The sequence below is a fragment of the Centrocercus urophasianus genome, unplaced genomic scaffold (genome assembly GCF_019232065.1).
Source record: "Centrocercus urophasianus isolate 14NV4802_14NV808 unplaced genomic scaffold, USGS_Curo_1.0 seq_49, whole genome shotgun sequence".
In the NCBI taxonomy this organism is placed as follows: domain Eukaryota; kingdom Metazoa; phylum Chordata; class Aves; order Galliformes; family Phasianidae; genus Centrocercus; species Centrocercus urophasianus.
The window spans coordinates 1,219,155-1,241,249 of NW_024885077.1; the positions used below are offsets into that span (position 1 = coordinate 1,219,155).

General features: G+C 43.5%; 1 protein-coding gene and 1 non-coding gene across 7 annotated transcripts in view; both read left to right on the forward strand.

Annotated features, from left to right (window-relative positions):
• The window catches only part of CNOT1 (CCR4-NOT transcription complex subunit 1), a 52,848-nt gene that overhangs the window by 27,398 nt on the left and 3,355 nt on the right, over window positions 1–22,095 (forward strand). For 3 of the 6 annotated variants that reach the window (XM_042834733.1, XM_042834737.1, XM_042834735.1), the window contains exons 20-45: window positions 69–193; window positions 713–999; window positions 1,897–1,975; window positions 3,113–3,343; window positions 4,103–4,243; window positions 5,075–5,254; window positions 6,244–6,360; window positions 6,650–6,760; window positions 7,525–7,602; window positions 7,934–8,111; window positions 8,596–8,726; window positions 9,252–9,548; window positions 11,672–11,812; window positions 11,908–12,012; window positions 12,572–12,691; window positions 13,222–13,416; window positions 14,704–14,846; window positions 15,411–15,519; window positions 15,636–15,805; window positions 16,523–16,754; window positions 18,739–18,987; window positions 19,232–19,395; window positions 19,669–19,786; window positions 20,253–20,354; window positions 20,638–20,811; window positions 21,508–21,657. In XM_042834733.1, coding sequence (XP_042690667.1) covers window positions 69–193; window positions 713–999; window positions 1,897–1,975; window positions 3,113–3,343; window positions 4,103–4,243; window positions 5,075–5,254; window positions 6,244–6,360; window positions 6,650–6,760; window positions 7,525–7,602; window positions 7,934–8,111; window positions 8,596–8,726; window positions 9,252–9,548; window positions 11,672–11,812; window positions 11,908–12,012; window positions 12,572–12,691; window positions 13,222–13,416; window positions 14,704–14,846; window positions 15,411–15,519; window positions 15,636–15,805; window positions 16,523–16,754; window positions 18,739–18,987; window positions 19,232–19,395; window positions 19,669–19,786; window positions 20,253–20,354; window positions 20,638–20,811; window positions 21,508–21,657 — 4,127 coding nt within the window. The remainder of the gene's footprint in view (window positions 1–68; window positions 194–712; window positions 1,000–1,896; window positions 1,976–3,112; window positions 3,344–4,102; window positions 4,244–5,074; window positions 5,255–6,243; window positions 6,361–6,649; window positions 6,761–7,524; window positions 7,603–7,933; window positions 8,112–8,595; window positions 8,727–9,251; window positions 9,549–11,671; window positions 11,813–11,907; window positions 12,013–12,571; window positions 12,692–13,221; window positions 13,417–14,703; window positions 14,847–15,410; window positions 15,520–15,635; window positions 15,806–16,522; window positions 16,755–18,738; window positions 18,988–19,231; window positions 19,396–19,668; window positions 19,787–20,252; window positions 20,355–20,637; window positions 20,812–21,507; window positions 21,658–22,095) is intronic. The other 3 variants (XM_042834734.1, XM_042834738.1, XM_042834736.1) reach the window with 1 other exon arrangement.
• On the forward strand, window positions 5,731–5,866 carry LOC122169067. The gene has a single exon (XR_006171459.1). It is a non-coding gene; the product is annotated as a small nucleolar RNA SNORA46 (small nucleolar RNA).

A 22,095-nucleotide genomic window follows, 5' to 3' on the forward strand; every position in this document is an offset into this window, starting at 1 on the left:
ATTTCTGAAGAGGCGAAGAGACATCGACTGTCAGAAGTTAATTGTGACCAATTGCCTTTTTTTAACAGCTGACTTATCTCAGGTGTGGCCAGAGGCTAATCAGAACTTCAGCAAAGAAATAGATGATGAGGCAAACAGCTACTTCCAGCGTATCTACAACCATCCACCACATCCAACCATGTCTGTAGATGAGGTGAGTTCCCTTCTCTAACAGTTGTCACCAGCCTCGAGATAGAGGCAGCAGCAGGAGTAGAAGCCTGAATATTCAAAATAAGTTCTAGTGTGCCTTCAAACAATGCATTAAATTATGCTGTCTTGAATGTATTTGTTTTTAAAGTCTGTGAAAATGACTGTAACTTCTACATGTATGCACTGCTGCTCCTGTTTTAGTTAGACTCAGAGTAATCCTAAGTATGTGAAATACTTGCTCTTCCAAGTTCTACTAATTTAGTTTAATGTATTTGTATGTTTATAAACTATGGCATAGAACATTAATTTCTGTGGTTTTGAAGTACTGGGCTTGGAGGTAGCAGGAAGTTTTTCCTGAAGGCTGTTACTGAAAAGAAAGGAGAGAGAATTGAAGTCTGAAGATAAAGGCCTGGTTGTAGTGATTAGTACCTACCTTAGCTATAGGTGTACTTGAAACTCATAGATGCAGAAGAGCTGAAATAAAACATTTGTTGGTAAAGATTTCTGCTTTCTTTGCTTGCAGGTCTTGGAAATGCTGCAGAGGTTTAAGGACTCCAACATTAAACGGGAAAGAGAAGTGTTTAACTGCATGCTGAGGAACTTGTTTGAGGAATATCGTTTCTTTCCCCAGTACCCTGACAAAGAGCTGCACATAACAGCCTGCCTGTTTGGTGGGATAATAGAGAAAGGACTGGTTACCTACATGGCTTTGGGCCTGGCCCTTCGCTACGTTCTTGAAGCCTTACGAAAGCCTTTTGCCTCCAAAATGTACTATTTTGGTATTGCTGCACTAGATAGATTTAAAAATAGGTGAGTGTGGTTTCCTGGTAATAAACAGCGCGTGTAATGTCTCGTTAACCTTGAGCCAATTATAATTCTGCAGTAAACGATGAGTTATGTGTGAAAAATTTACATATGTCAGTGTTAGGATTACTTGAAAACATGCTGAACTGAAAGAGGATGTGTTGATGTGCTAGCAAAAGGATGGATGGCTTCTGAAATCAACACGTGAGGTGCAGCACCTGTGTAAATGGGGGACAAACTGAGATGCTGAAAATACTTGGTGGCTTTTGTGTGTAAGAATAATTCAGGGAAGTGTTGAATTGGCTGAAGTGGTCAGCTTCTTATATTGATTGTAATTATTCCTAGCAGGTGTGCTCTATTAGAATGCCATTTGCACTGCTCAGTAATAAAAGCCTGGCCAGGAACCTAAGCTCTAGGAGTTTGGCTTGAATTTGAATCTCCAGTACTGCATCTGAATCATCTGTTGCTCAGAATATTCTGCTTTAAAGTTGTGCAAGATTATGAAGAATGTTACTGTGGTGTTTTCAATGTGAGGGCACTGATTTGCTGTTTAAGATGCTCTGCCCTTCTGCAGATCACTTCTGCAATAATCTTACTGCTAACACTGAATAGAAATGAGATTGTCTTCAGTCAGAAGTATAGAGATTTACAATAAGCTGGGTTGCTGTGAATTGACCTTGTGTTTTGCTCTTGAATGAATTCATTTAGAATGGCTTTCACTACAACAACTGCTTTCTAGATAATGTTTTGTTTACAGCACAGCTGCTGTGAGCAAGACAGAAGTAATTCTGATGTAGTATGTGGATGACATACCAGTGTTACATTTATATTGCTCTGCAATACTGTTTTTGATCTGGGCTTATGCTTCTGACTAACTTGTCTTTGGTTTGGTTTTTCTGACAGGTTGAAGGACTATCCTCAGTATTGTCAGCACTTGGCTTCTATTAGTCACTTTATACAGTTCCCTCATCACTTGCAGGAGGTGAGTGTGCTCCTTGGCTCTCTGTGGTTTTTAAAGTCTTTTGAGCAGCTTGCTGTTTTCTCTTGGGAAGATGGTCTGGGCTGTCTCACATTTAGCCATTTTATTTCCTGGATGTGTTCTTTCTTATGTTTTACAAGACTTGTGGATGTAGGTGTTGGTAATCTGTTCCTCTACACCTGTTTGGGTTGCTCACAGTTACCTGCATGATCAACCAGGGCACATGGCCACACATGTGGGTTTTTAAGTGCCTCCAAGGAATCACACTTCAGCCTTTTAGGGATTTGGGCTTTCCCTGGGAAACAGGGGAAAAGCTAGTCAGCTGTGTTTATAGGGTAACATACTCAGCCTTAGTAACGTAGTCTAGAAGAAGGCAAGAAAAACTTCTTTCCTGAAGGTAGAAATACCCTGCTGTGCTGATCATAAGGTGTCTGTCCCAAAGGCTGTTAGGAAAGATAAGAAATTGTTAATCCCTGTGGCAGAGCTTGAGAGCATAATCTGAATAAGGAGAAATGTTCAGCTCTAGCACTGAGAATTCATCTGCCCAGAGCTGTGCAGTCTTAATTTCACTGGCAGGTTTCAGTCTCTGTCCCTTAAATGACTGTGTATCATCTGGTGTTACAAATATGTAGGCTCAGTGTATTAAAATGAAAAGCTTGTTTTCTATTGTCACATTACCTTAGAGGTTTTAAGAAATGTAGAGGTGGACACTTCAAAACTGTGTTTTTTGCTTATTTGTTGTGAACTTTGGACTTTTTTTCATTTAGCTGTAGGAGTCCTTTGAGGGGGAAGACTTTTCCCTGCTTTGTAAGCAAGCCTTTTAGTCCCCCTCTTTTGATCTGCTAACCCCAACCTGCAGGGATGGGGATTTCTGGCTCCGCAAAATGTCTTACAGATGTTGAATGTGATGCTGAGTATCTGCTTGTGAGGTTAGAGAGAGAGCTGATGGTTCTTCTCTGGAAAGAAGCAAGCTGTGTGATGATGAGATGTATGCTTAATAAGCAGTTTGATTGTATTTTGCAGATTCCCTTGATGGCTTTAATGTTAAGAATTAAAGATCGGCAGCAAATGTTTATAGTGCTGAAAGTCATTCCCTACTTCCATTGCTTTCTGTGAATGTGCTTGTTTACTCTCTTCTAGTACATAGAATATGGACAGCAGTCTAGAGATCCTCCTGTGAAAATGCAGGGCTCAATCACCACCCCTGGAAGCATTGCACTTGCCCAGGCTCAGGCCCAGGCCCAGGTTCCAGCAAAAGCTCCTCTTGCTGGCCAAGTCAGCACTATAGTAACCACCTCAACCACCACCACTGTTGCAAAAACCATCACCATCACTCGACCAACAGGAGTCAGCTTCAAGAAGGACGTGCCGGTAAGCATCTGTGACCCTGCTGGAGAAGCAAAGGAGTTGAATTGTGGGTACAGATGGAGAACGTGAGGGTAGAGGCCAGTTAAACTTCTGTACTGCTGGTTTTTGAGCTGTAATCCTATTGCTTCATGTTTTTATCTAGTCATAGGATTGATGCTTTTGTAGAGATGCATTTTGTCATTATGGAGCTGTGGAATTACTATGGTGCTATAGGAAGGCTTTTTTTTTTTTTCCTTAGATTTTAAGTGGTGTTTATACTGTCTAATTCTAAGCTTGAGTTACGATTACTGTAGCAAACTATCTCTTGCAGCATAGTAGATGCTAAAGCCCTTAAATTCAGACTTTCAGCTGTGGGTGCACATTTCGTTGGCCCGTTCTGTTGGCATGCTTTGTCTCAGATGAAGCTGAATTCTCTGAAGTGGAATTCTCTCCCAGTTTAGTGTCGGTGCTTTTGGAGACCTACTGTTGTACCAAGGGCTGCTGCACTGTTGTTTCTCCAGGCTAATGCTGTGCTTTGTGTCCATATGGACGTATGAATGCAGATGTGAGGGGTTGGTTTCTGTACAGTGGCATTCTTTTGCTCAGTACTGACCACTGTAGTGTAAAATTGCTTTCATTGAGCACTGGTAGAAGTGCATTAGGGGCAGTAGTAGAGATTTCATAAAGCTCAGCTCTTTTTGGCTTGACAAAATGAAGCAAAACTTTATTTGGTTATTGCCCCTAGGTTTATTATCTGTTCTTAACTTGTTGGTCTCCCTCCAGCCTTCCATTAATACCACCAACATTGATACGCTGTTAGTTGCAACAGATCAAACTGAGAGAATTGTGGAACCTCCAGAAAACGTCCAGGAAAAAATTGCTTTCATCTTCAATAATCTGTCCCAGTCAAACATGACACAGAAGGCAAGTACAAAAGAACACCAGTAAAGTGACTTAACTATTTCTAAAATTGCATTCTGAACTGGTAAATGATGGTGTATCTGCAAACAGTGCTAACTTGTAAAATAAAAAAGGAGGGGGAAGGGCATACCCGAAGGAAATAGCAGTTTCCATCACCTGTTGCTTTGGAACCTTCAGAGATGCATTTTTTCATGGAGTAGAGAGAAATGAAAGATAGCTATTCTTAATCTTGCTTTTTCCTACAAATTGCTTTGTTACACTATGGCCAAATCCCTTGTGCTCGAGTGCTGTAGATCTTCAGGAAAGCCCTTGTAGTAGATACATGCAATAATTGTACCTTGTGATTTTTTTTTTTGTTGTTGTTACCTGTAGGGATTGGAAAACGCTATTTCAAATTGATGTTGATATTTTTCAGAGACTTCTGCAGACACTCAAATAAATGGGCTGGGTACCATTTGGTGCTGCATGGTTCTGCTGCTAGGCTCTTGCATTTCTGTCTGAAGTTCCTGTTAGTTTTCCTGAGTAAAAATCTGCAGCACTGCTGCCACCTGTGACTTCTGTGTTGTGGATAGACTGCTTTACCACAAGGTGCCAACAGTCCTGGGTGTTCTGAAGTTGTGTTGGAAAGCAGAGAAGCAAAGGAGTGCTAAAATACTGTGCCTTACTCCTTTTCTGATTAAATCCTTACTGGCTGACCAGATCTTTAGATAGAGAAATCCACTGATATCGGAGCCATTTAGAAATAAAACCACCAATTATGGTGCTAAAAACAGTTGAGTTTGGGGTTGTCTCATTCTTTTTTTGTGGTGTGCTTTTTCTCTGCTATGGGGACAGGTTGAAGAACTGAAGGAAACAGTGAAAGAAGAGTTCATGCCTTGGGTATCGCAGTATCTCGTGATGAAGCGAGTCAGTATTGAGCCAAATTTTCACAGCTTATATTCAAACTTCCTTGACACTCTTAAGAATCCAGAATTTAATAAAATGGTTCTGAATGAAACTTACAGAAATATCAAGGTGAGTAGCACAAGTTCTAATGCTTGGGTAGGTCTCAACCTTTAGAGGTATGCTGTTCTCAGGCCACTTGCTTTCTGTGCTGCTGATCTTCAGAAATGGAGTATCTTGGAAAAGCCTACTTTAGCTTAAGCTAACAGCTTACTGTATGAATGCTGGGATTCTTCTGTTTTCAGTCAGAAATAATTAAAAAGGTATATCTGCATTTAAATTTATTTTTTAGATGGGTTCTAAATCTGTGTGAGGTCTGCGAAGCACAGCATGAAAAAATTTTTTGTGGTCTAGTTAGTTTGTGTGGGGGAGTATCAGGATGAGAACCACACTCTGCTGCTTTAATCAAAGAGTAGAGAGGATGGGAGATAGAGAAAACAGAGGTGTAACAACTAAGAATCACTAGAGGACTAAATTAACATGAATGCAAAGAGATCAAGAAGAAATAGCCCTGATGAGATGAGTGAATGAATCAAGTTTGTCAAGAAAGCACTATTTTTAAACCTGTTGGTGGATTTTCCTGGCTACCATGGGTTACGCTGTAGTGCAAAAGAATCTCCTGGCTCTTTAGAGTATAGTTGGCCTTCTGTTTGGCTGATGCTGCTCTGAAGCTAAGGGACAAAGCTAATAGCAGAGTGCTGAAGCATGCTTTAGGTCTTGAAGTAAGAATTAAATCATTTCGCAGGAAATGCCTTTAGACCTGCAAGGAAGTGTTAAGAAGCGTTGCCTTCCCGATTTACGTTTTGCTGGGCAGTCGTAGCAGCCTTATCAGTAACTGGAAAGCTCTGGAGAGGCATAATCCTTTCTGATCCTCTTCAAGTAAAGGAATGTTGAAGTCATTACAAGGCAGATTGGGGCAAAGGCTGCTCTTGACTATGTCTGTAATGGGACTGGAGCTCAGAACTTAGTGTTCTGAAGCTTTGCTTTGGGTCAGAGCAGCTGTTTGATTTGGTGTCGTCTGATTATCTTCCAGTTGTTGCTTGAGTTGCTTTTTTCGTTAGGTGCTGCTGACATCAGATAAGGCTGCAGCCAACTTCTCCGACCGTTCCTTGTTAAAGAACCTTGGTCACTGGCTGGGAATGATTACACTGGCTAAAAATAAGCCCATCCTGCACACGGTAAGATTCTGTCTTCACAGATTTGCTTGATACAAACTACTGTGTTGTTGTTTAGCAGCATAGGCTGTTTTGGAGAAGCTATCACCAAAATGAAGGAGGTAATCTTACATCAAAATGTCTGTTCAAATGAAAGGCCAATGCTTAGCAGTCTGTAAAATTCAAGGACTGTCTTGACTCAATTTTGCCATTATATCCTGTAAGAAAATAACGTGTAAATGGCATTTCTGCAGTGTTCTTGGCATTTCTCTCTGCCCTGCTACCCTTCTTAATTGTTGATGGTGTTTTTCAGGATTTGGATGTGAAGTCTCTACTACTGGAAGCGTATGTTAAGGGACAGCAGGAATTGCTTTATGTAGTACCATTTGTTGCCAAAGTCTTAGAATCCAGTGTCAGGAGTGTGGTAAGTGACTTTGTGCTGAGGGTTATTGCTCAAGTGGCAACATAAGCATTGCAGAAATTAAGTAGTGCTTCTCAGTATATTTTATGTGCAGTGGGGTGTTAAGAGATATTGGGGCTGAAAGTGAGCTCCATTTTTGAGGGGAAGCTTGTGTTTTGTCTGGGTTTTTTTGTTGTTGTTGTTCTGTATTGGTTTTTGTTGTGGTGGCTTTTTTTTTCAGCCTAAAGAGATGATGTTGGCTGAACTGTACTGTAGTATCCCCAGACACAGACCTCTGCTGAGAAACGAAAGGATGTCACTGTGAAGGGGTTCTAGGATCTGTTTTGTTGTTTGGGTGGATCTATTTCCTTCCACCCTCAACATGCCTCTTTTTTAGTCCTGAGGACTAACTCTGCATGTGCTGTGTGTAACTGCTCTTCAGAAGAGAGTGAAGCTGGGAGATAGATAAGTGAGATTGTAGCAGGGTTCAAACCCTGCTGTAACAAACAGCTGCCAAAATGCACTGAAGTTAACATGGTACTGGCTCTTAATTCTGCTTGGCTGAACAACTGGTATCTCAGAAGGACCCAGTCATGTTTGCAGTTCAGTGTTCAGCTTGATGGTTCATCTGGTTCCTCTCAGAGCTGAAAGCAGCTCTGCCTGCAACTGTGAAAGCTTCAGTTTTCCCTGTCTGTATGTGCACATAATGGTTCAGTGTCAAAACGTGTCTAAGTTAACTAAACCATTCCAGAACATTGTGTAATGCTGTCCTCCATTTTCTCCTGTAGGTCTTCAGGCCTCCAAACCCATGGACAATGGCCATTATGAATGTTTTAGCTGAGCTGCATCAAGAACATGATCTAAAAGTAAATTTTCTGCTTTGCTGTACCTACTGAGTTTGAGGTTTTCTTGACATACCAGTCAGAAAGATGTTGGGAAGGACCAAATTTCAATTCTCACTTTGTGTGAGGAACTGGGCATTGCTAACTTAGTAAGAATGTGGATGAATCTTGTTTCTGTGAGGTTTAATGTGCAGGTTGTTTGTCTAACCATCACTTGCTTATGCGTGCCTTCAAAAAAAAAAAAAGAAAGAAAACATGAGTTAGAACAGGAAGCTTGGGATTTGGGATTTGAGCAGCCAGTAAACGTTTGGGGTTTTTTCCTTGTGACAAAACCTAAACTAAAATTGTTGTGCAGTTGAATCTCAAGTTTGAGATCGAAGTGCTCTGCAAGAATCTCGCACTGGACATCAATGAGCTGAAACCTGGAAGTCTCCTGAAAGATAAGGATCGTCTGAAAAATCTGGATGAGCAGCTGTCTGCTCCAAAGAAAGATGTGAAGCAGCCAGAAGAGCTACCACCCATCACCACCACCAGTAAGCACACCTCAGATCAAACTCAATACTGTATGGAGTTTTTTTTAAGACAGGCTGTGCTATTGCAGAGAAGAGTGTGAAGCCTTCTGCACTACTGTAACGTTACTGAAAGCTTGGAATCACTAGAATAGTTTTGTAAGAAAAGGATGCTAACAATTAGGAGATGGGAGAGGGATGAAAGCTGAGTCCTGAGGACTGATTGTGCATGTGCTGTGTGTAACTGCTGTTCAGAAGAGAGTGAAGCTGGGAGATGGATAAGTGGGATTGTAGCAGGGTTCAAACCCTGCCGTGACAAACAACTGCCAAAATGCACTGAAGTTAACATGGTGCTAGATACTGAGGAGGTGGAAAAAATGCTAGGTACCTGTAGGAAGCTTCATGATCAGAACTTCATCACTTACTGGTCTCAATTAGGCACGTGCTTCCATTATAATCACTTGTTTTTTCCTCATGGTTTGAAATGAACATCTTTATATTCTTGCAGCTGCTTCTACAACTCCAGCTACCAGCACCACTTGTACAGCCACGGTTCCTCCGCAGCCCCAGTACAGTTATCATGACATCAATGTCTATTCGTTAGGAGGGTTGGCTCCACATATCACCTTGAATCCAACAGTAAGTGCTGATTTGGTTTGCTGAGTGTTCCTACCACTGACGTTGCCACAGATCCTAGCTAGTGGGTTTGGCATTTTAGAATTTGAAGCTATTTCTTGGAGAGTCGCTTCTCAGAAGTAACAGGGAGAGTGAGTGCTAACAGCCTGAGGGAGAATTTGGGGAGTTACTAGTGGTTGTATTAGCTAACAGGCTTTCAAATGGTCTTGCAATGTAGCGTGTGCAGTAACATACACATCAATTCAGGCAATAGGTGTCAGCTGGGACAGGTGCCAGGGCTTCCTTGCTCCTCCTGACCAGTCAGTGACTTAGCTCTTAATTCAGTCTTTGCTCTGTGATCAGCTGCAACTTGGGAAGAAAACCTGTCCTGAGTTTCAGAATGATCAAATAGATGCTGGAATAGTAAGGAATACTGTACACAAGCTGTGAGGGCATCCTTTAAAAACGTTTGGGAAATGTGAATGCCTAGGGTAGATTGAGCCAGTAGTAAGTCAGAATACTAACTTAACTTCTCCAATGCTTCTCCAGATCCCGCTGTTCCAGGCCCACCCCCAGCTGAAGCAGTGCGTGCGGCAGGCTATCGAGCGAGCGGTGCAGGAGCTGGTCCATCCCGTGGTGGATCGGTCCATCAAGATTGCCATGACTACGTGTGAGCAGATAGTCAGGAAGGACTTTGCACTGGATTCTGAGGAGTCACGAATGCGTGTGGCTGCACACCACATGATGAGGAACCTGACTGCTGGGATGGCCATGATCACCTGCAGGGAGCCTTTGCTCATGAGCATAGCTACCAACCTGAAGAACAGTTTTGCTACTGCACTGAGGGTAAGAGTTGCATCGTCAGAAACTTCCTTCCGTCTTCACAGATATCCAGCATTAGCAACTCTGTTCTCTACACAGAGAGAGTTCTCTATTAATGCTGCACAGGCTACACGGCTTATCCAGCGTGGAGATGAAGTGTGCTGAAATAACAGTTCACATCGTATAGTCTTAAGCCTGTCAGCTGGATGTGGCTGCATTGCACTCGAGCTTCCTGAGCTGTTTGTCCCTGCGTGCTGTCGAGTTTGATCTCATCATGGAAGCTTTGGAGTGCTTATCTTTCTGTGGCTTTTCAGGTAGATAAGCAAGGGTGGACAGAATTAAATTGGTTCTGGGATTTTCTTGTGATAGATTATCATGGTAGGTATGTAAGCTTTGGGTGGATTTCATTCAGTCCTGCTGCTAGCAGATAAGTAGTTAAGACTTCTGAACAGCTTTTCCACTCCCTGGCTTCTTTAGAGGATATTTCGAAGTCTTTTTTTCTAACAAGCAAAGTTTGAGCTGAAGTCCTGGTTTTTCCCTCTTGGCTGAATGTAATACAGTTCATGAACTGCTAGCCAGAACAGCAGCTGTAACCCAGTCTTGCTATGCATGCCATTGGTGTCGCAACAGGCACAGACCTTGGAAAGATTGAGACATTTTATTACCTGGAAGGATAGCAAAGTTGAAGGGCTGCCTGCCTCTTAAGGGCGTGTTGCTATTGCCCATCTGGTAGGAGTGGCACTGTGAAGGCCCTTTTGCAGTGCAGTTGCTCTCTGCTCAAGGGGGCAGATTGTAAAGGTCTGAAGAGAGTACGAAGCGTAAGTAAGGCTCCCAAGCCCAGGTATGGGCTGTGTGATGTAACTTACTTGCCTCAAGCCATGCTGACCCTCCATTCAGAGCTTCAGGTAACCCGATTGCCAAGATCAGAAGCTGGTTGCTTTCTCTGCAGTAGCAAGTCTGGGCTTACAGAGGGTGTAGCACAAACATATGAGTCCTGTGCTGTCAGTCTTAAGTACAAGCTGAGGATGGGAGTAAAAACTTCTGCTTTGTTAACATGGGAACTTGGCCTCAGATTGCTGTTAGCACCTTTTGCTTATTATTCCTCAAAGCTTGGGTGTCAAGGTAGTAACCTCAAAAAGCAAAGAAACAAAAATCCTACATCTCTGAGAGAGAAAGAGAAATACTTTTGCTGTGACTCATTGGAGGTGACTGGAGTTCAGACAGGGAAGCAACTGAAGGAATGCTTGTTATCTCTTGGGTGGCATGAGATGGCAGAGGTGAGGCAGGTGAACGCAAGCTGTGAGTATCTCTGCCAGGTTCCTACATGTGTAGGAAAAAGTAATTCATGCTTTGTGGAAGACTTAGCTCTAATGTATTATGTATTTGCAAAATGTCATGAATTTATTGATATAGGTTCAATTGTAATCCAGGAAAGCTTTTTGAATGGCATAATTGCACAGAATGTTGTGCTGCAGGAGAAGATGCTGCACAAGATGTTTCAAAAATTTGGCTTACTAATGAAGTGGGTTAACAAGGCAAGAGTTTTTGTCTGAAAGAGGATATTGAAGTAGGGGTAGATCTTAACAGGCAAAAAAGCCCAAGGAGGTTGGACTGTTTGCATTTGTATGTGTATTCCAGTGGAATAGGCTGCTTTACACCCTGGCACATAGGTCCCTCTGTTCCATTTTCTCTTAAAGCGGACTCTCAAGGGAAGGGAAAGAAAAAAAAAACTGTGTGAGAAGGGGAGCCCACTGCAGAAATACTTAGCACCTCAGCTTTGCATTGAGTGAGGCACTCATTTCTGATTGCAGCCTAGGTGGTGGAAAAACCCTCCAGCTGTAACAGATGTTTTTTTTTTCCTTTATTAGCATCTGTTGTGAGTTCACTTGTGCTCTAGAGATAAGCTGAGGGGGAAGGAGGAAACCTCCTGCTGTTCTGTTCCTTGTTGAAAGTCTTTGCTGTCATCTTGCTTACGTTTTATTCAAAGCTGTGCAAAAAGTAAATTTATTATTGTGTATTCCATGCAAAGGCAACACCTTTCTAAGACGGTTCCTTTATTATTTCTGATGTTGAGTACAGCAGTGCACATGTTAAGAGCTGCTGTATTCAAGGAAAATGCCTTCACTGATTGTCTTGGTTTTCAATAGGCAGCCTCCCCACAACAGAGGGACATGATGGAGCAAGCAGCTGCCCAGCTGGCACAGGATAACTGTGAGCTGGCATGCTGCTTTATCCAGAAGACAGCTGTGGAAAAAGCAGGCCCTGAAATGGACAAGAGGCTGGCAACTGTAAGTGTGGGACTGCTGCCTTTCCAGAGGTTTGTGTTCTCATGTACATCCAGACTCAGCATCTAAAATGCAGTGCGTTTGGCTCTCTTCACCAGGAGTTTGAGCTCAGAAAACACGCTAGACAGGAGGGTCGTCGGTACTGTGATCCTGTTGTGTTAACTTACCAAGCTGAACGGATGCCAGAACAGATCAGGTTAAAGGTGAGCATATGAAGTGAGCTATTTTCTGATGCTGTGTTTCCCCTTCTGATAATGAAGAGAGAACCACACTGCTTCAAATAAGCAGCTCTGCATGTTGTCAGTCGTGTCTAATGTTGAAGCTGCTATTAGCTTGATTGGCAATGGAAGCACATTAATACGTTGTTTCAGAATGTATTCATGCCATTTTCTTCAGTTGCTTGAGGAAGTTCTTATTCTTGTTCTCCTCTCCTGTTTGTTTTGTTAAAAGAAAAGGCTGTTGTGTTGTTTCCCATTCATCCCTTCAGAAGGCATTCTCTTGTGCCTCTGAGAAGCATAGGGCCAATATTCAATTCTTCCGTGTTTCTGGGAGTAAGTTGCTGTGATCCAGCAAAATTCTCGTGCTGGGAGGTCTGGCAGGAGGGATGTTGCCTCAGCACAGAGCAGCAGAGTCTTACTTCCCAATGTTAGGTCACTATTTATGCAAGTGAGTGAGCAGCTACCTGTTGTACAGACTGCCCTCGTTCCTTACTGCCGTGGTGCTTAGCAAAGATGTTAATGCATTGTCTTCTATATTGCAAAGGTTGGAGGTGTGGACCCAAAACAGCTGGCTGTTTATGAAGAGTTTGCACGTAACGTCCCCGGCTTCTTGCCTACCAATGACTTAACTCAGCCTACAGGATTCTTGGCTCAACCTATGAAGGTAGAGATTTCTAATTGTCTTAAGTAGCCCTTTTGATGAGTGTTGCAGGGCTTGTCTTTTGATGGAAGGCTAGTAAGAATCAAATGTTTATATTGCTTAGGAAAACCTTGAAAGGTTTGTTCATCTTAGATTGCCTTAAAGTCCAACTAATGGCAACATAAAGCTATTCTTAAAAGCAGTCTGAGGCTTTTGCAGAACAGATTGGAGCCAGATGTACAAGTTAGGATTACTGCATGCAGTTTTAATAGCAGTGAAAAGGTTACTTTTGGGGAAGGTTGTGTACAGCAAGCGCTTGTTTTGAGATAATTAACAGGTTCCTGAGTGCATTCTTGATCTTAAGGACTGCTAAAATTGTTTGCTAGTTATTTCTCCAGCTTAATGTGATGATGTTTGTGTGTTTGAAATGCAGTTAAATTAATGAGAGTACTGTAGAGGACTACGTTCTGGGTGCTGTGAGTTCTGAACCAATCAATATGAGTTTCACAGATGTGGTCCTTGTGAGAAATGACTAATTCCCACTTTCTCTTAAGCAGCAAGCTTGGGCCACCGATGATGTAGCACAGATCTATGACAAATGCATGACAGAACTGGAGCAGCACCTGCAGTCCATTCCCCATACTCTGGCCATGAATCCTCAAGCTCAAGCGTTGCGCAGCCTCCTGGAGGCTGTGGTGGTTGCTCGGAACTCCCGTGATGCCATCGCTGCGCTCGGACTGCTGCAGAAGGTGTTAACAATTCTGCCCCAGCTGGCCTCAAGTTTGTTGCTTGTTAGGCTTGTCAGTTGTGGTGACTTTATGTCTTCATGTATCCTGTGGAGCTTGTCGGTGGATGATACTGAACAAGTGCTGTCTTTGGAGATTTAGTAAATAACGCGGGGAAAAGGGCTCTGTTTGCTTGGCGTGGTGCATGCTGTGGCTGGGTTGCTGCAGGAAGAAGTGGGTAGAGAAGTAGAAAGCTCTTGCAACTGGGAGCAGTTGCTGATTTGAAGATGGTTTGGAGGCTAGTAAGACGTTTGAACTGCCCTTATAAGGGAGTAGCACTGGGCTTTTTGCTGGATTTACAGAGCAGATTTGCTTCATTTAGTGGTAACTGATAAATAGGTCCTCATCTGCCTGTGCATTGCCCTCTCCTGCTGGATGGGGGAGACAGGAGGCAGAATGACTCGTGCAGTGAGATGATGGTGACTTAACAGGGGAAGGAAAAGCTGTGTGCACAAACAAAGTAAAAATGAAAAAACTAAAACTAAATAGAACTGCGTCCCATCAGCGGGCAGATGGTGAGCTGCTTCCTGGAAATCAGCCTCAGCAAGCATAACAGCTGCTTGGGAAGACAAACATCGCAGTGACTGCCTTCCCCTAATCATCCTTTCCCTCGGCTTTTTGCGCAGAGCGTGATTTCACACAGCATGGAATATTCCTGTGATCACTTTGTGCCAGCTGTGCTGGCCCTGCGCCCTCCCGCCCTGTTGTGCACTACCAGCCTTCTCACTGTGGGGGAGGCAGAAGGGGACAGAGAAAACCTTAATGCATTGTGCAGACTGTGCAGCAGCTGCCCAGATATTGTTGTCAACACTGTTTCAGCAGCAAATCTTAAACTTAACACCATATGGGCTGCTCTGAAGAGAACTAACCCCATTGCAGCCAGACCTAGTGAGCTACACCAGGTGGGGAGTGTTGTGGTAAGCTCTGTGACATGAACTGGCATCTGTGCCTGTGTAGTAACTTCCATGTCATACAGATTACTGCAGACTCATCAGAGTGCAGCAGCTCCTTGTCTAAAGAATCTGGAAGGTGTCCCCTGTCAGGCTATGCACATCTTCCTTCACATGGTTTCCCATGAGGCATACACAGAATTGCTTCTCAGGAGGCTTTGACTTGTGCAGAGGCTGCAGCAGAAACTGACTCGTTATTTGCATGACTGCTGAGTGGTAGCTGCAGCTGATGTGGTTTATGTAAGATTTGGAAGAGGCTTTGGTTTTTTTTCCCTCTGCTAACAGGTTGCATCTGTTCTAGGCTGTAGAGGGCTTACTGGATGCCACCAGTGGGGCAGATGCTGACCTCCTGCTTCGCTACCGTGAGTGTCACCTGCTGGTGCTGAAGGCTCTGCAGGACGGCCGTGCGTATGGATCTCCGTGGTGTAACAAGCAGATTACTAGGTCAGTTGTGACACAGCAGGGGTATGATGTCACCTTTCCCAAATGTTGGGAGTTACTGAGTTATTCCAAATCGTTTGCTTGTTAATGCTTTCATTTGCCTCAACATGGGCACAAAAAAATAGTCTTTTTAATGTTAAAAGGAACTAAAGTTTCTGTTGATGCAGATTCATCCTAGAATGTGATGGAAGTCTGTCAAGGATTGAAGCCCTGCTTTTTCCCATTTTATAGAGACTGTGTGCTGTCACAAATGATGTGACATAGTATATGCCTGCAGCAGGAGCACTTGTGCTTCAGCTAGGCAGCTGTGCCACTTTGTGCTCAGAAGAGGGGCTTCTCGTGCTGAATAAAGTGAAGCTCTTTCTGGGTTGTTGTGGCCGGTAGAGCAGGGGAACAAATGCTTGTCCCAAAGCACTACCTCCCAGAATGCTCCAGAAGAGAGACTTCTGAAGCAAGCAATGAGTTGCAGTGGCTTGCAGAGACATGCACATATTTGCTAGACTTGATCTGCTTCACTTCAACTGTGTGGTTTAAGTACACTTGTGAAAAGAAATGTCATTCTTTTAGGTGCCTGATTGAATGTAGAGATGAGTACAAGTACAACGTGGAAGCTGTGGAGCTGCTGATCCGCAATCACCTGGTTAACATGCAGCAGTATGATCTTCACCTGGCTCAGGTAAAGAGAACCTGCTTTTTTGGAGGGGGAAAGTGTCAGTCAGTCTTAAGAGCAGTGGTCAGCCATGAGGTGCGTGGTTGAACTTTGTGATCCTAATGCCTTCTTAATTTTGGCAGTCGATGGAGAATGGCTTGAACTACATGGCTGTGGCATTTGCCATGCAGTTGGTAAAGATCCTCCTTGTGGATGAGAGAAGTGTTGCCCATGTAACGGAGGCAGATCTGTTCCACACCATTGAGACGCTCATGAGGATCAATGCTCATTCCAGAGGGAATGCCCCAGAAGGGTGAGCCTGAAATACCATGCAGTGTATTATTTGTTGTGCTCATTTATGGTTTGAAACGTTGCGTAGTTGGTGTCTCTGTACCAGTAAATCACAGAGCTTTAAACTTCCTCTATGGCTGCAGTCCCACGTTGGTTTAAAATGTTTTTTTTTCTGTAATTGCTCTGATTTTGTCAAAATGCAGTTGCAGCATTACTTCAGATTAAAGACTTTTGCAGTGCTGTGCCCCTAAGTACCACAGTGCTGCGATACCCCCTCGAATTCTTACTTTCTCAAATCTAGGCAGTGTTGTCGCCCTTGAATCTTTAACTCTCATGTATTAATGTGTCAATCACAAGGTATTAATCAGATTATACTAACTCCAGTGCTTCAGCCAGGCTCTTTAGCATGGCCATACCAGAATCTCAGCCCTTCAGGGCTTTCCAAGTCCCCAGAAGTGAAGCTGTTTGTAGTGCATGTGGTGTTTCCCTGCACTGCGTTGTTTCACAGACTGCTGTAAGCTCAGAGCTCGCCTGATGTCAGCATTCTTTGCTTTTTGCCTTTCCTCCCACTCCTCGTGCTTTCAGGACTTAATTCTGCTAGTGAAGAAGATAAAAAGGTTATGTGTGTGTGGAATTTGCTTTCTTTGAACTATATTTGGTGGGGCTTCCATTTTTCATGCCTTCTTGGGTTTGGGAGAAAGAATTCTCACCCAGCTCTTGCTCCGATGTGTCGCGTTAGGTTACCCCAGCTGATGGAAGTGGTCCGATCGAACTACGAAGCGATGATTGACCGTGCTCACGGAGGTCCCAATTTCATGATGCATTCTGGAATTTCCCAAGCCTCAGAATATGATGATCCACCAGGTCTGAGGGAGAAGGCAGAATACCTGCTGAGGGAGTGGGTGAACCTCTACCATTCGGCTGCAGCGGGCCGCGACAGCACCAAAGCGTTCTCTGCGTTTGTTGGACAGGTAGAGCTTTTGGAAAGAAAGGTGCTTTTTATTCAACATAAGTAGGGTGTGATGCCCTCCATTTTAAAGCAGTTATTACCAATGTTAGACAGCTTCTTTGAAACTTGCAGGGGTATGAGAGTTGACTGTCAAAATTCTGCTTTCCTTTTGAAGTTTGTAGAAACCTCTGCCCTTTGGCTGATGGTGTTCTACAGATATTCTAGTGCTCAGCTGTCCATTCAGGCCCAGGGTTTTGATACAAGTCCAGTGGGATAAGAAATTCAAGTGAGGTGGCTGTTAGCAGCAGTTCTTGCAGACTCTAATGAAGCTTGGCTGATGTTGCTCCTTGTAAGTAGCAGTAAAAGCTCTTGACAGCTTGCAGAGTAAATTACCTGCAGAGATGCACCTGAATTGTTTCAGATCATGTGAACAAGGACATCTTTTCTAACTGGAATCATTAGGGAGGAGAAACTAGAAGCTTCATTAGCTAAAGTGGAATCTAAATCTAAACAGCCAACCCCTCCAGCAGTTCACTCCAGGGCATCCTGACAGATGGGATGAGCTGTGCATCTGCCATTCAGGTGTGACCACGAGGAGATGCACTCAGCCAAAATGGAGGGCTACAACTCCCTGTGCACCTGCAGTCATCATCCTAGTTTTAGGATATTCCTTAAGTGTTCCTAATCACTGCATGAGTGCAGCTGCAAGGAAGCCCCTGATTTGTTGGGCATTATTTGTTGGGTATTTATCATTCCTGTAATATTAGCACTAAATTTTAGTTTTTGCTGCCACTCGTAGCAGTTCAAGCTTGGAAATATGCATAAAGACCTTGACTGCTGCAGTGTTTTGGTTTTTATTTGCCTGTCGTGGCTTGTAGCCACCTTTGCTACTCTGGTTTCGTACTGCAGGACACCACCTCTAAATGCTTTGTATTAAGCTGGCTGCTTTAAAGAGATTTTACCTCTTAGTCCCATCTCATGTGACCCCATTTTATACCATAACAGTGTACTTACACACTGTACTGTACTACAGTGCACTTCTGGCATTCTTCACTGTTTGACCACACTTATTTACTTACCTCTTAAGTATTTGATCAGATGTGAAATAGCAATCTGAATACATGGGACTGGAGTATTTGTACATAATTTTTTTCCTTTCAGGTGTCAGATGTGGTTTTTAAAAGAAGTATTTTGTAATAAATGCTTTAAACAAAGTTTTGATTTAAATTACCTTAATCTGGTTACTTGGAGAGATGAGGCTTCCTTTGCATTGGGTGTTGGGGTAAGAAGTGTACATCTATGAAGGCAAATACGAATTCCCTTTTATTAAAAACGAAAAACAAAAAACTTTTGCAGAAATATTAAAAGTTCTAAGTCTGTGATTATGCTACTTTTATAGCTTCATTTTTGTGCAGTAGGAGTTCAGAAGATGCTTTGCTGAAAGCACAGAGGTTCCCTTAAACTTTTAAGTTTGGCTTTAATGTAGCTAACAAAGAGGTGTCTTGATGATGATTATTAAATAATTTACACAATAATTCCTTCAGATGGAGGGAAAAACCAAAACCTCACCTCTTTCTGCATGCTGTGTTCCTGTAAGGAAGGCTTGTTGTCACAAGCAGTTTGTACAGGGTGCTGCCACAAAGTACTGATGGTTCCTGAGCTGCTGGCTGAATTCTGCCCTTCCCACAGCTTGTGCTGCCCTACCTGGGCTCCTGAAGGCCCAGCAGACCAAACTGCTGCTGCCTTTACTGCCCTTCATGCAAGGTTGAGTGCTGGTAGCACAACTGATACTAAACAGGCTTCTCAGCTCTGCTGATGGTTGAAAGGTTTCTAAGATCAAAGACTGTTTGGGAGCAAAAGACCTGGCTAAATTTTGGTGCCACCATCAAGTTGCATTGAAAACATTCACCCTGCGGAGGAATAATGCCTGTTAAAAGTCTTTCAAATGAGTTGTAGGACGGATTTCTTGTGTTTACAATTCTGAGGGTTCTTCCTTTCTCTTGCAGATGCACCAGCAAGGCATCCTGAAAACAGACGACCTGATCACCCGCTTTTTCCGGCTTTGCACTGAAATGTGTGTTGAAATCAGCTATCGTGCTCAGGCTGAGCAGCAGCACAACCCTGCTGCCAACCCCACCATGATCCGAGCCAAGTGCTACCACAATCTGGATGCCTTTGTGCGGCTCATTGCACTGCTGGTGAAGCACTCCGGGGAAGCGACCAACACCGTGACGAAGATCAACCTCCTGAACAAGGTTGTGAACTGTCTCTGCAGTCCTTGCACTTAAAGTGATAACAGTGTGTGCTTTGGCTGGCATAGATACCTGCAGCTTAACGTGGGTTACTGCTAAATTATCAGATGGGGGCTTGAAAGCCTTGGTCACTGAACCAAGAAACTGAGGGGAATATCAGGGTGCCGAGTGGCTTTCTGTCAGAGATTTCTGTCTGACCTGCAGAGCTGTTGTTGCTGTCGTCACTGAATGATGCTGCTCTCTTTAGGTTCTTGGTATTGTGGTGGGAGTTCTTCTGCAAGACCATGAGGTTCGGCAGGGTGAGTTTCAGCAGCTCCCTTACCATCGCATTTTCATCATGTTGCTGTTGGAATTAAATGCTCCTGAGCACGTGTTGGAGACCATCAACTTCCAGACGCTCACAGCATTCTGGTAGGTGTTTGATCCCAGAACTTGTCCTTTCCTGGTAGGATCAAGATTTTTATTGTATTTTTTTTTTCATCTTAAAGGCTTATCTGACTGTTCTGTGTGGTGGCTTAATCGCATTCAGAATAACTGGTTCTCCTTAGACTGTCCACTTGCTTGTTTTAAGGAAGGTCACTGATGAAATGAAGCAGAAATACCTTGCTTTTTAGGGCTGTGTATGTTTTTGCTCAATGTTATGAAGAGCTGTGCACTTCTAACCTGCTCTAACTTTTCTTTCAGTAACACATTTCACATCCTGAGGCCTACAAAAGCTCCAGGTTTTGTTTATGCCTGGCTGGAACTGATCTCCCATCGGATATTTATTGCAAGAATGCTGGCACATACACCACAGCAGAAGGTGTGGCTGCAGTTCATCTTTTCTGAAATAAAAAGCTCACCCAGAATGATGCCTGGTGTGATGCTTTCATGTCTCCTGAAGTGCACTAGTAGCATGGCTGTCCTGTTTTTGTCTTCTGTATTCACAGTAACCTAACTGCATGGAGGAGAGGCTTGATGTCAATAAGCTACTGAGTATCGGGTGGTTGGAATTTAACAAGCTCATCTTTTCCCAAGTCTAGAAGAGCTGTAGCCTAGGCTGAGCACTGTCATCTCAGCACAGTGTGTTGAGTGTTCAGGAAAAACCCATAACTTCCAGTGCACAGCCAAGCTCCTTGAAATGAGCTGTGCTGCTGTCACTGTGGAGCCAGCAGTAGGGCTAAAGTTGGGATCCAGGTTTATATGAACAGCTGCTTAATTATGGCTTTGACCTGAAGGTTGCTGCTGTTTGTTGTGCACTCACCACTTGCTGTTTCTTTTCTTGGCAGGGTTGGCCTATGTATGCCCAGTTACTGATCGATCTTTTCAAGTACCTGGCTCCTTTTCTCAGAAATGTGGAACTCACCAAACCTATGCAAATTCTGTACAAGGTAAATGCCTATAGATGGGTAATAGGTGCTTCCAAACAAAATCTTCTGGAAGTAGAACTGGAGTGGAAAAATATGTTCTGGTAGGGAGATGGTGTTTACTGTTCTGTCAGGGTTTGGTTTTTAGTTAGATGCATAATGGGTGTGGGATACAAACAGGCTGCCTTCCTAGATTGCTTTCTTTCTGTTGATGAGTAATAGCCACACAGCACAGGGTGGTTTCGCAAGCTCTCGAGCAGCTTCAGCAATTTGGAAACTCTTATATTGATATTATTTTATTTTGCAGGGCACTCTGCGTGTGTTGCTGGTCTTGTTGCATGATTTCCCAGAATTTCTTTGTGACTACCATTATGGGTTCTGCGATGTCATCCCACCTAACTGTATTCAGCTAAGGAATTTGATCCTGAGTGCCTTCCCACGGAACATGAGGCTTCCAGACCCTTTCACCCCCAATCTAAAGGTGGGGCTTGTTGCAGTTGGAAGCATAAAACTCGCCTCTGTTCTGAATTGGCTTTGCTAACAGCACATCTTTATCTTGCCTGCAAAGCAGATGGGGGTTCAACCTGTAAGGACTTTTATTACCTGTTAACTGCATCAGTGAGAGCCTGCATGAAAAGCCAGAAGGCTTTTCCAAAGGGAAACTGATGTCGTGGTGTCCCTAGAACTGATCCATGCTATCGGAGCAAGGGCATCTTTGTCACTGCACTATCTGCTCACTGACAGGCTGCTGAAATAGTCTTTGTGGCTTTGCTTGAAAATTCAGCTGACAGCTGTTAGAATTTTGTGCAGCACGTGTTGAGCTGCACCAACATTCTGTGCTCTGCAGGATGCGTGAGGCCTCGAGTTCGGCTGTGTAACGGCCGGAGAGCTGGCATGTCTGAGCACTAAATCAGAGCTGTTTTTCTTAATAAGAAACAGACACTGTCCTGTCGTAATAATGAGATAAATTAGCATTCTGAAGCCAGCCTCTTGCATAATGAGGACAGACTTTGAGAAGAGTTGATCTAATTAGATGCTTGGGTGTACACTGGTCTCCAGTCATGGAAAGATTGCGGCTGCACGAACTTCCTCTCACTGCTTTGATGCTGATCTGCTTCTGTGATGTGTTCCTTTACCAATTGCTTATGGTTTAGCTGACTGGGCTTTCTCTTATCAGGTGGACATGTTGAGTGAAATTAACATCGCCCCACGAATCCTCACCAATTTCACTGGCGTGATGCCACCTCAGTTCAAGAAAGACTTGGATTCCTATCTCAAAACCCGTTCTCCAGTCACTTTTTTGTCTGACTTGCGCAGCAACTTACAAGTGAGTGGTTTCTGAGGATGCTGGATGCAAGAAGTGTTGTGAGACAAATCTCACATCTTGTTGGCTGAGTCACCTTCCTTCCTAGCAGGAATCATGGTGGTGTGTAGCAGGCGTGCTTTCCTGGCAGTAGAAAAGCCCCTGAAAATGCACTTCTCCAAATACTGAACTCCCAGGCTCAGGAGAAGAACTGAGTACTTCCATCAAGGAGGAACTTAGGTGGAAACAGGAATGTTGGTTGTGATTATTTTTTTTTTTTAGCAACCCTGAGCTGATTTAATCTAAAAGCAGTTGATCTTATCAACCTGAGCTGACAAATACTTTGCGTGAGAAGTAAGGATATCTAAACCTTGGCCTTTTCTGCTTGCATGCCTTTAGAGCAGTGTTGCAGACCATTGAGAAAGCATGCTATCTGGCTGGCTGTCTCAAACTCACTGTTGT